The sequence below is a fragment of the Protopterus annectens genome, chromosome 9.part0 (genome assembly GCF_019279795.1).
Source record: "Protopterus annectens isolate FY-2018-M chromosome 9.part0, PAN1.0, whole genome shotgun sequence".
Taxonomy (NCBI): domain Eukaryota; kingdom Metazoa; phylum Chordata; order Ceratodontiformes; family Protopteridae; genus Protopterus; species Protopterus annectens.
In genome coordinates this window covers 1,559,575,604-1,559,588,202 of record NC_056743.1, presented here as the reverse complement: position 1 = coordinate 1,559,588,202, position 12,599 = coordinate 1,559,575,604, and the positions used below count along the sequence as shown (strand labels likewise).

The 12,599-nt window shown below is 42.9% G+C and overlaps 1 protein-coding gene across 1 annotated transcript in view; it reads right to left on the bottom strand.

The window, feature by feature from the left end:
• Nucleotides 1–12,214, bottom strand: part of TTC1 (tetratricopeptide repeat domain 1) — a 721,040-nt gene extending 708,826 nt beyond the window's left edge. Inside the window, exon 1 of the mRNA XM_044082285.1 lies at nt 12,160–12,214. Coding sequence (XP_043938220.1) covers nt 12,160–12,214 — 55 coding nt within the window. The remainder of the gene's footprint in view (nt 1–12,159) is intronic.
• Nucleotides 12,215–12,599: the final 385 nt, after the last annotated feature.

The window sequence follows — 12,599 nt, the reverse complement described above, 5'->3', positions numbered from 1 at the left end:
GTTCTGTATTATGTGCTGAAATGGCCAAGGCATGAATTTTGATGGAAGAAAAGGAATGGCCCTTGTGAAACATCTCAGTTAAGTATTGAAGCATGTGCGGTAAAATTGGGCACGGTTGTGCCCATCCCCTGAGTTTGGCTCCAGGAAATGAATCTTTTCCATTTTTCAGCAGTGGATTTCCTAGTACTAGAACTCCTTGCCTCCAGAATGACATCCATCACTTGCTTACTGAGGGATGGTAACAAAGAGATCAGGTAATTAGGCAGGCTGCAAGGTCCAGGGTTTGAAACTGTGGGTGCAGAATTTGACCCTCTTGCTGGGACAGCAGGGCAGGGGTCTGAGGCAGGTGCCTTGGCTCCAGCAGTGACACACTGCGCAAGAGGGGGTCAGTGTTGGCATGGCCAGTCTGGTGTAATCAGTATTGTCCTTGGTTTGTCCAGTTTGATCTTTAGTAGCACTTTGGAGAGGAGAGGCAGAGGGGGGAAGGCATAAACTGATAGGTTTTTCCAGGGGAAGGACAGGGCATCCACTTTCCAAGCTTGTCTGTGGGGGAGCCCTTGTGCAGAATTTATCCAATTGGTAGTTCTGAGGGAGAGGCAAACCACTCTATCTCTGGGCTCCCCCATTTGTTTCTCAAAATGTTGAATATATTTGGTTCCAGTTTCCACTCGTGTGGGTCCATGAGATTTCTGCTTAGATCGTCTGCCAGTGTATTTAACTTGCCTGGCAGGAATTGAGCTTGTAGGTGCACTTGGTAGCTCAAGGGTGTGTACCACAGAGCCATGGCTAGTCTGCAGAGAGGATATGAGTGGGTTCCCCCCTGCTTGTTTATGTACCACATAACAGTGGTGTTGTGCGTCTTTACCAATAATTGTCCTGGAAGAATGTGGTCCTTGAAGGCGGTCAGAGCATTCTGTACAGCTAACATTTCTTTTTGATTGATATGCAGGTGCATTTGACTCTGGTTCCATTTGCCCTGAATGCACTGCCCTGCCAAGTGAGCCCCCCATGCAAAGTCTGATGCATCTGTTGTTAGGGTTTAGGCAGCAGGGGGTAGAGTGAATGGCAGTCCCTTGTTGTGGTGGCAGGCCTCTGCCCACCAAAGGAACTCTGTCTTTAGACAAGGGATGATAGGAATCATTGATTCTAGGTCCTGAGAATGTTGGCACCATAGCCTTTTTAGATACGATTGTGGTTTCCTCATATACAGTCTTCCATATGGAATTAGTAGAATGCAAAAGGCCATGAACTCCAGGGCTTGCAGTATTTTCCTTGCAAGGGTCTTTGTGGCCAGTAGTTTGAAGTAGGCTGTCAAATAAACTTGTTTCTCTGGCGTGAGGTAGGCCATCTGGGAAGTTGTATTCAAGCTTGCTCCCAGGAATACAATTTGTTGGCAAGGTACTAGATGTGATTTCTTTTCGTTTATGGTGTACCCCAGAGAAGTTAGTAATTTCTTTACAAATGTCAGATGATTTAATAGTATGTCCTGGCTTTCTGCCTGAATTAGACAATCGTCCAGGTATGGGTATACTTGAATATTTCTTTGCCTGCAAAATGCAATGACTGGAGCTAGGCACTTTGTGAATACCCTGGGCACAGTAGATAAGCCAAAGGGCAGTGCAGAGAACTGACAAGTGCATGTAGCCTGCTCTGAAGCGTAGGTATCTTCTGCAAGATTCCCCAATTGGGATGTGCAGGTAGGCTTCCTTCAAATCCAGTGTTACCAACAAGGCGTTTTTGCCTAGCATGGGAAGCAGCTGATGAAGAGTTAGCATTTTGAATTTTGGAATTACCAAAAAGGTGTTTAGGATAGACGGGTCCAAGACAAGATGCCAGGAATTGTCTTTTATGGGAACCAGGAAAAGTCTTGAGTAAAAACCTTACCCCCATTCTTCTTCTGGGACAGGTTGAATAGCCTTGATGCTTAGAAGAGAGAGAACCTGATTTTGAGCCTCTGCCCACTTAATTGGGGGTAGGTCCAGCCAACCGTTTGGGGTTGGTAAGGAGAGGAAGTGGAATCTGTATCCTTGGGAAACCATATTTAAAACCCATTTGTCTTGGGTAATGAGCTCCCAAGTTTTTTGCATGCAGGGTGATCTTTCTTCCTAAACAAACAGTCAGTTGAACAGGGCTTGGAAGGTTTAAAGTTAAGTCATTGTGATAGTTTACCATAAGGGGGTGTCTTACTACTTCCAGCTTTGGAAGTGGGAGCCCCCCACTGCTTAGGCCTTTGAGTACCTTGAGACTGAAGCCTGGGTGGTCTGCTGGTTCTGGGTTTGGACTGAGAAGGCCTGGAAGAGACAGGAAAGGACCAATTCTTAAGAAGGCCAGTGCCTACTAAATCTGGGAGGCTGTACTTGCATTAAATCTTTAACAGTTTGCATATATTTAGCTTTTTCCTCCATCTTTTTAAGTATTTCTTCTGCTTGGTTGCCAAGCAGGCGGTCTTGGTTTAAGGGAGCATCCAGTAATTTAGCTTTAATATGATCTGGCGAAGTTTGCTCCTTAAGCCAAGCATGCTTTCTAAGTACAGACCCAGTAACAGCAGCCTTGCAGGATGCCTCTAATGAATCAAAACCACATTGCAAAGTAAGTTTTCCAACTTGTTCAGCAGAATGCATTAAATCCTGTAATTCTTTATTTTCAGCACAGTCAGGAATCAACATAATTTTCTGTTTAAGCAATCCAATAATATGCTGCTGATACTTTAACATATGAAACTGGCAGTTTAAGGTCCTAATGGCCAAAGTTGCAGAAGTGTAAACCTTCTTACCCAATCTGTCCAGGGCCCTGGAATCTTTATCAGAGGGGGTAGGGTTTTTGGCAGTAGTAGCCTTAATGCCTTTGGATCCCTGTGAAATGGTCTCAAGATCCGCAGTAGGGTTCTTAAAGAGGAACTTGTGAGAGTCAGGTACTCTGTAATACCGGTCAGGTTTTCTGGGAGCCAGGGTAAAGTGTCAGGAGCCAGGCTAGATTCCAAGAAGGCATCATCTAAAATGTCCAGAACAGGAGGGATAGCTAAAGGCCTGTGTTGAGGTGGGAGTAAGAATTCCCTAAGCCTCTTTTTGGAGTCAGAGTAATCCTGGCTTTCCCAGTGGAAATGCTCCCTAAGAATATGCAAAGTTTCACCAAAAGAAAAATCCTCTGGAGGGGAAGCAGACGGAATGGAGTCCTCTGCATCAGAATCCTCATAGGTTGAGAAGGGCAACTCTTGGTCATCAGAAAAAACAGAAATATCAGAATCCTGATCAGAAGAATCAGAAGGAAAATCAGTTCTAGGTCTCAAGGCTGGCTTCCCCTGATTAGAGTAGTAAGGTCTTCAGCCATTCTTATCATTTGTTTTTTAGGTACAGGGGCCTGACCATGCAGTCTGGGCGTCGTTTTTTTAGTGATGGAACGAGATTTAGGCCTTGAAGAAGATGGCATTGGTTTAATATGCAAGCCAGTAGGCCTGAATACACCTTCAGAAGCCGGTGCCTGCACAGCGGCTCCGGACCCATCCAAGGTAGAGACATCCACAGGTTCCACAATCGAAGAAGCATCTTGCGACATACCAGACTCCTAACGGGTCTCAGTAGAGGCCTGCGAATCTGAAGTAGCAGGTATCAGGGGCTACGAAAGCGCCTCACTGAGTACTGGTGAACTGGCGACTAGCTTAACGGAAGCATCATCGGCAGCTTTGGACTTAAGCGGCCTGTCTCTGTCTTTATCTTTGCATTTTTTCAGACTGTCGGTAGTCGGGTGGCTTACCGAAGCCATTTCTGGATAATTGAACAGAGTACCAAAATATTTAGATGCGAACATGAACAGACTACAAATAGTTTGAGGTTTGAATAAGGCACAAAACCAATAGCAGGGACGTTGTAGTTTGGGCCTAAGCAAGGAATGCAGTTATGAATGAAAATCTTTGTGAGGTATTTGCTTTCCACAAGAAATACAATTGTTAACTTTTACTGACATCGGTTTAGAGCAAGAAAAAGTTTCCCCAATGGGGTACTTAGCTTTGTTGAAGGCTTCGGATCTGAAACTTGAAAATGAAAATTTCAGGAGTTTGCCAACCAGCACTTGGGAACTGCTTCTGCTTTGTGCACCACACGACAAGAATGACTGATGTAATGGCGTCGGCTGCATGCTTTATATCCCTGGCTACCTGACGTCACGGAAGATGAGACAGCAACTAACGCAGGACCCAAGACTTTGATAATCAAGCCAACTGAGGGCTAAATGCAAGCAGATAACCCAAATGTGATGACTGCAACAGTGAAACACAAAGAACATCGGGCAAATCAATAGTTTGATTAATATTACATTCTGAGACCACATTAAGAAGAAAGGAAGGGTTGGTCCTTAATGAAACCCTATCTTTATGAAAAATGAGATTCGGGGGATTTGCACATAATGCTTGAATTTCAGAAACTCTCCTGGTAGAAGTGATGGCTACTAGAAAGAGAGTTTTCCATGAAAGAAATTTGATATGCCAAGTCACAGCTGGTTCAAAGGGAGGGAATACTAAAAGACTGCAAAACCAAGGTCAGAGCCCATGGAGCTATGGGATCCTTGAATGGGGGCTTTAGATGCACGGCACCTTTAAGAAAAACTTTGCATAAGCAATGGGAAAATCAAACAATGGTCATCGTAGCCATTGCGGAAATTCGAAATGGCCGCTAACCGAACTTTAATGGTGGAAGCAGAAGCTCCTTGATCAAAAAGGGAAGCTAAAAATTCCAAAACTTTCGCGACAAGTGCCAAAACAGGGTCTAAATTATTTTTACAGGCCCAAACTGAAAATCTCTTCCATTTACCAAGAAAAAGTTTCCTGGTGGATGGTCTATGGGAAGCTAGAAAAATCTTTCACACCAGGGAAGTTATGTTATTCTGCCTGGTTACCAACGGAACTAGAGGAACCAAGCCATTGGCTTGACAGTGTGAAGGGCGGGATGCACCAATCCCTGCAGTTGAGACAGCAAGTCTGGAACTGGATCCAGAATCCATGGATGGTGAAGCAGGTGGGGCCAATGAAAGGAAAAACAGATTTGCCAGGACCAGAAGGGTGCAATGAGGATCACTTTGCTTCTCAACCTTTGGGCTTTCTTCAGGAAGAGGGTAATGAGGGGAAATGGGGGAAAGGTGAAGAGATGACCCGATTGCCAAGCGAGAAGGAGAGCATCTCTCAGGGACTCCCCCTAAGGAGGGATTAGGGCAAAATAGCTGCTGCATTTGTTGTTCATTGGGAAAGCAAAGAGGTCACAGCAAGGCTGGCCCCATCGACGAAAACATCCTTTGCCATTTTGGGAATGAGACACCACTCGTGAGACAGTAGAATGCATCTGCTGAGTTTGTCCGCTATCACGTTGGAGCTTACCGGGGTATGAGTTGCCACTAGAAAGTGGTTGGAGGATATCGCCCATTGCCACACTCGAGAGATTCCTGGCACAGGGGTAAGATCTGGTTTCACCCTGTTTGTTGATGTACTATACCGCTGAGGTTGTCTGATTGGATTGCGACTGTTTCCAGAGGAAGGGCAGACTGAAATGCTTGCAACACTAAGAGCACTGTTCTCAGTTCCAGAACATTGATGTGCAAATTGGCCTTCTGCAGGGACCTAGTGCCTTGGACTGTTCTTCCCAGATAATGCCAACCCCCACTCCGGGAAGTATCCATGGTCACTACGGCCTTGGGCTGAGGAGGAAAAAAGGGGCATCCCAGGAGACTTTCTTCTGATTGCATCTACCAAGATAGTTCCTTTTTGCCAAGACCTGCTATTAGGTTTGGGTAAGTCAACGGATGAGTTAGAATGGACCATTGGGAAGCAAAGAGCCACTGAAGTATCCTCATGTGAAATCTCACCAAAGGCACGCGATGGCTGCTGCCATGGATCCCAGGACTTGTAGGACAAGAAGAGCGGGAACTTTGTCTTTGGATAAAATGAGATGTACTTGAGACCTTATCTTTTGTAGTCTGTGAAATGGTAGAGAAGCTACACAGGAAATTGTGTTGAGGAGGGCTCCTATGAATTCTAGGTCTTGAGTGGGAGTCAGCTGTGACTTTTCTTTGTTGACTGTGGTGCCCAAATAATCGAACACATACATGATAAAATTTGTGGCTTAAAGCAGTTGATGCCTGGTGGGGGCGGTGAGGAAGCAGTCATCTAAATAAGGATAACACTCAAAATCAGGTTAGTCTCATGTGGGCTGTGACTGCTGCCAACATTTGGTTAACACCCTGGGAGCTGTGGTGAAATCAAAGGACAGTGCTCTGAAATGAAAATGACTGGTTCCCAGGCGAAAGCGGAGATACCTTCTGGAGTGCTTGAATATGCATCCTGAAGATCTACAGAACACATCCGATTGTTTTCTTCTAGGAAGGGAAGTAAAGACTGAACCGTGACCATCCAGAATTTCATCTGGTGAACAAACTTGTTCAAAAGGCTGAGATGCAAAATTGGTCTCCAGTCCCCTATTTTATTTGGCACTATAAAGAACCTTGAGTAAAATCCAGATCCTATCTGGTCTGATGGACTTCTTGGATGGTTCTTTTTTTTGGGTTCCTATCATGATATCGAGAAGTGAAAATATTGAACAGCCTAAAGGCCAAAAATGCCGAACCTCAATATCCTTTTTGTGAGATCGTAGTACAGTGAAGATCAGAATATTTGCCCTTTCCTTACTGTAGTGCGATCTCAGAGTTGGTATATATATTTAGCAGGGGGGGGCACAGCCCCCCACAATAGCGAGTTCAAGGTGGGCATTTTCGGCCTTTAGGTCATTCAATATTACGTGTGTTTGATGTTGATATAGACCCCCTTTTTTTTTTAGCAGTTTTTGAATCTTCACAGCTGCTTGATCCCTCTGATTGGGTGGAACATCGGGGATTTTTCTTAGTGATCTTAGAAAAAGAGTAAAGGGGATATGGTAGCTTCTGGCAATGATGCTCTGCACCCAAGTATCAGAGGTTACTCAGCGCCAGGCTGTTGAGTGTAGTGAGTTTTTCCCAACTGCTTTCACAGGTAAGCAATCGGGCATCCTTTCAGGAGCGCTGGTAGGGTTGTACACAGGAGTCTCTGGAGCCCTGGTTTCCCCGGCCACCTCTGCTGCAGGGTCGGCGTCTTCCATTCAAGCTCCCCCTCTGCTCTGAGGGAGCTACCACCACAAGTGTCCTGGAAAGGCCCTTGGGACTTCTTGAACTACATCTTTCCACTCCTCTGATTCCTGGAGTAGGATCATTAAGGGGAAGAAAAACAAATGCTCACAGCAGAAAGGGTCTTTCTATCTTTCTCACACCTGGCTAGTGTGTCCTTGACTTTGGGGCCGAATAAGGATGATCTGTCAAAGGGAGAAGAGGGGCCCTGTACAGGGCTAAATTGCAGCTTCAGTACTTGCTGTCTGGATGTGGAGGATGGTGGCAGCTCTGAAGCAGAAGGTACAGATCTATGACACTCTAATGCAGAAGGCCCAACTGAGAGCCTGCTGAGGCTAGCACTCTCTCCTGGACTTGGAAGGCAGCCCCCCCCCCAAAGAGGGATGAGAGCCTGGAACCAAGAAAGACAACCTCTGAACCAAGGTCACACCCTGGTCTGAGAGACTGCCCTCAGAAGCAGGAGCCGGGGTAGAACTCGCAACTCTCAGGTCTCCCAGAGCCAAGGACAGCTCCGAATAAAAAACAGGAGCCGATCCTAAACCCTTAGAACCGACAGCCAAGCCACAGCCCCATGAATCTATCGGTCCGGAGGGAACCAAAGTTGTCAGAGTAGAGCCTGGTGCCGAGGAGGTACTGCCTGATGGCACCAGGACAGCTGGAACCAAGGAAATGGAAGTGGTGGGCTCCAAACCTCCTGAGAAGGTCAGAAGAGGAAATTCTGGAGGAGTCCTAGGAGAAGATACCCCAACTCCAGAAGGGAGAAGGCCTGAGAAGGGGCAGCAACACCACTGGCCACCAAAAGCTGATCCACTAACCTTTTATCTACCTTGGAGGGACTCCTGGAGGATCGAACAGTTAACCCCAAGGGAGACTCTGGCCCTTCCAAAAAAGGGTTGGGTAGTTGACCCACAAAGGGGTCTATGGAAGGGGAAGACCTTATCCTGGGAAAGTATACAATTTCAGACTTCGGCATGAAAGGGGTAGACAGTGTCTGTTGTGGTGCAGCAGATGGTGAGGTCTGCATTGAGACGGAAACTAAAGAAGCCAACGCTGATGGGTACAGTGGTCGGTGCCACACACACTAGTTCTGATAGCTTTGGTATCTTACTTTTCGGTTCCAAAGAAACAGATGGAACTTAGGACTTGTGTTTCATAACCACCAGTGCCGAAGGGAAAAATGGCACTGAGTGGCTCCTCTTTTTGGGCTGTTCAGATTTGTAAAAGGAGTCATCAGACCTGGGCAAGGCTTCTTCAAAAGGTGATTTCAACATGCTTTTAAAAGCAACTTCTTTTGAGGTTCTACCAAGGCCCTATTACTAAAGCTCTGGCAAATCACACAGTCTTGGTCTAAATGAGAGGCACCTAAACAATAAACACAAGAAAGATGCCCATCTGAACTGGGCATCTTTTATCCACAACCTTGGCACTGTTTAAACCCTGAAGTACCTTTGTGTTTTTCTGCCATAGTGGTACCAAGATAAAAAAGAAAAGGAATCGCTCAGCACACATGCAGTTAAAAAGTAAGAAACTCTGCCATCGATGGTAGGTAGAGAGATATAAAAAATGGTAAAATGAAAGAGAAAGAAAGAATATGCCAGCAATGGTAATTAGGGCTACCTTACGGGGGGGGGGGGGGTGTACCAAAGATGGTAACGAAACTATACCAAGAGGTAATGGGGTAGAGAAAAATCACACATTCAAAGTTACAAGAGAAGACCAGTAATGAAAGCAATTGCAATAATAATAATCATAATAGAGAGGAATTTTATAAAGAAATCACTTAGAAACAAGTACATTTTTTAACTTAACTGGAGAGTAACTGCTGACCTGTCTTGCTTACAGAGCAGCAAATGAGATCCGAGGTAATGGAGAGAAGAACATTGTGAGTAGAGTCTCAGCTGAAGACTTTTGTCTACTGGTGTGAGATGTATAACGTCCAAGATGGTTCTGCAGATGAGTCCCCTTCATCAAGAACGAATGAAGACCGACAACATCAGATAGATCATTTCCTTAGTAACACTAGTTTGCTCACCCAGTATCTATGACAGAGCAAATATGTAGTAAAGTAAACTGGTTCCACACAGCAAGATAAAACACACAAGTTCCTTTAATCAAGTAACAGGGTAAGCGCTTTCACAGATGCAATCTGCTTCATCAGACCAAACAAAAATTCATTGCACATACTCTTTAAAATACATTCAATCAACCAGTCAAAACAATGCAAGCAATTACATTGCAAGTGCCTACCTAACAAGGCATATAAAAACATTTAAAACCATATTACATACATAAGGGAATATACCTTCTAATAAATACAGCATAAAATAGAATTAAGTATATATAAAAAATCCAAAGCAGGACTAAATATCAAATTAATGCTTAAGAGCCCTGGCCTTAAGAAAGGGCTTCAGGGAAACTTGTTCAACCCAGGGGGTTTGTTAGCCTGAAGACTCTGAATCCATCTTTGCTCATTGGATTCTGTTTTATTCACTAGGTCACCTCCCCTCATTCGTCCAGAGGTTTATATTTACTTTTATTTATTCTCTGACAGAGCAGTCTGCAAGGAATCGTTAAAGTCTGCCAACTCATTACACTCCCAGAAAGTATATTCCCAATTACTGCTTTCTTCCCAATCACACCTCAAACATTTGCTGTCTACCCAAAGAAAAAACCTTTCCAGCCTACTTGGGGTATAAAAATAACTATGTAAACACTTCCAAGCAAAGATCCCAAGTCCTCTAGACTTTGTTGTATATTTGGGAGAGATGCATACATTCCTTCATTGTTTCTGTGAATTGCTTAACCAGTCTCTCTTCCCAATCCTTTCCAAACTCCTCTGATTGATTGTTATAGTTGTCATGCAATATTTTATATGCTCTACTAATTATACCTTTTTTAAATTAACAGCAGCTTCTGTTCTAGATTTTATTAAACGCAGTGCTGATCTTTTGTTTAGGATCCCCCTATTTCTTTCTCTTTGCCTATACTCAGATATCAATCCTTGATAGGGAATGGAGGGGGGCCTAAAAGAAAGACCAGCACTGGTAGAGTTTTTAGTAGAATCTAGAAAAGAAGCTGCCATTAAAAAAAGGAATAATTAGTAGAGCATATAAAGTATTACATGACAACTATAAGAATCAATTAGAGAAGGTTCAAAAGGATTGGGAAGACAGACTGGATAAGGAATATACAGAGAGACAATGGGAGGATATATGTAGGTCTCCCAAATATGCAACAAAATCTAGAAGATTTAAGATTTTTGCTTGGAAATGTTTAAATAGATATTTTTATACCCCAAATAGACTCCAAAGAATTTTTCCTCAGGCAGACAGCAAATGGTGGAGGTGTGAAAGGAAAGAAAGAACTACTTGGAAACATATTTTCTATGAGTGCAGTGGGTTGGCAGACTTTAAGGATTCCCTGTGGGATGCACTGTCAGAGATGCTGGGTGGCCGGGCTGGTGTGACAAGGGAGATGATTTTTATGAGCTATTAAACAGAATCGGAATTGCCTAGACATGGTAAGGCCTTGCTGTGTCTAATTATGGTGGCTGCCAAAAAAGCAATTACTAGAAAATGGAAATCAAAATCTAAACCAACTACATTAGAAGTAGTCAATACAGTAACAGAGATGGAACAACTGGAACCGAGATCTTTAGAAAAAGGTAAGAGCAAGCTACATAGGAAAAAATGGTAATTGTGGGAACAATACATACATACAGGGGAGGAATTAGGTTTAAAAGAAGGCAGGACTTAAAGGGGCACTATCCCGTTTCATTTCTGCCTCGGACCGAAGTCCAAACACTGCCACCCAATTAGCAAATCACCTCCCTGTTTGTGACATCGGTAATGACGTCCTAACAATCCCACCCACGATATTGAGTTTCTTCAAAAAATGAGTACAAACCTGTATTCCAGTCCTGTTTTACCTCCCTCTGGAATCAGGCACTCTTCACTTGTGTTCCTTGCTTCACACGGTGATCTGTACTTGTTTCAGTGCTATATATATATTTTTTTTTTTGTGGTAAATACTGCTTAAGGCAATATCTTCTGTTGTGCAAAGCTTTATTATTTGTTAGTAGCCGTAAAATGCAGGTGCTACTGGAACAGTAAGCATTTTCACAAAACGGCATTTTCTGCACAGTTAGACCAGTAATCTTATTATAGGGGATTGTGTTGTGCAGTTTATGCATATATATTTTTAAATGTATGCAACACAGTTGCACTCAGTCCCTAAGTGCCAGCAGGCATCATTTTACGTTTTGAGTCAATGCTTGCCAATTGTGCGCTGTGCAGGATCAGTGAACGTTTTACATTTTCACTTCTTATATTCAACAGCGTAGCTTCTGCTAGCTACAGATATTGTGTTCCTTTCCATTGCATGTGTTAGTAAAGATTATGACAATTAGCGCTGCATTCAGCAAAACACATACACTTAATGGAACGGAAAATAAAAACAATATCTGTAGCTATTGGAAGCATTACTGTTGATTTTAAGAAGATAAAATGTAAATGCTGTAACGGTCCTGCACAGCGCACGCATATATGTATTTGCATTTACTGAGGGTCTGTCAGGTCATTAAGTTCTAGACCGCTTGTGTTTTTTTTTTTTTTTTTGCTGGAGTAGGTAGTAAGGCTGCATAACTGTCTTGGCTTGTAATCAAGCAACGAAAAGAAAACGCACTTTCTGCAGTCTATCCAGACTGCCAATTGAGAAAGAAATATTACTAGATCATTTTTATTTTATTTGCAGTCAAACCTCTGCACGACAGCACCAGCGCTCTGTGTAGGATCTAAACTGTAGCAACCGTTGCTGGAAAATGGTTTGCTGCAGTTTAAAAGTAGAAGAACAATTTCTTTCTCTCTTTTTTTTTTTAATGAGGCAAGAATCTGGACATTCTGCAAAAATTGGGATAGTTATGAAGTCTCAAAAAACAAACTTAGTGAAGAGAAAAACAAACCAGTCAACAAAAAGTCCAACGAAGCACGAAACAGTGAAGATGAACCACACGAAGTTTATTACAGATATATGTAAAGCGCCTTTCGTCGCTCAAAATGTGAGCAACTTCTTCAGACATAATGAACTCACTGTAATTAAGTATTTATACTAGCATCAATTACACCACTAGATAAACAATCAATTAAATTTTAAAGTGATGCAGTATATTATACAAACTAAAACAAGGTATAAAAAACCATCATTAAACCCAACTCGCAGTACATACATATTAAATAAGTAAACATAAGCTACTTGGCTAAAACAAATCTACCTAAAATAATACAACTAATAAAATCAAGTGAATGTTGTCATGAAATAAATATCTATTTGACATACATTGACTACTTAACCAAAATGTATTTATGCATGTATATCAAGTAAAATAAAATAAAGTAATATACATATGTCAATAAATAAATAATCATGTATCAATAGTAAATGTTTACCTATAATACTAACTTATT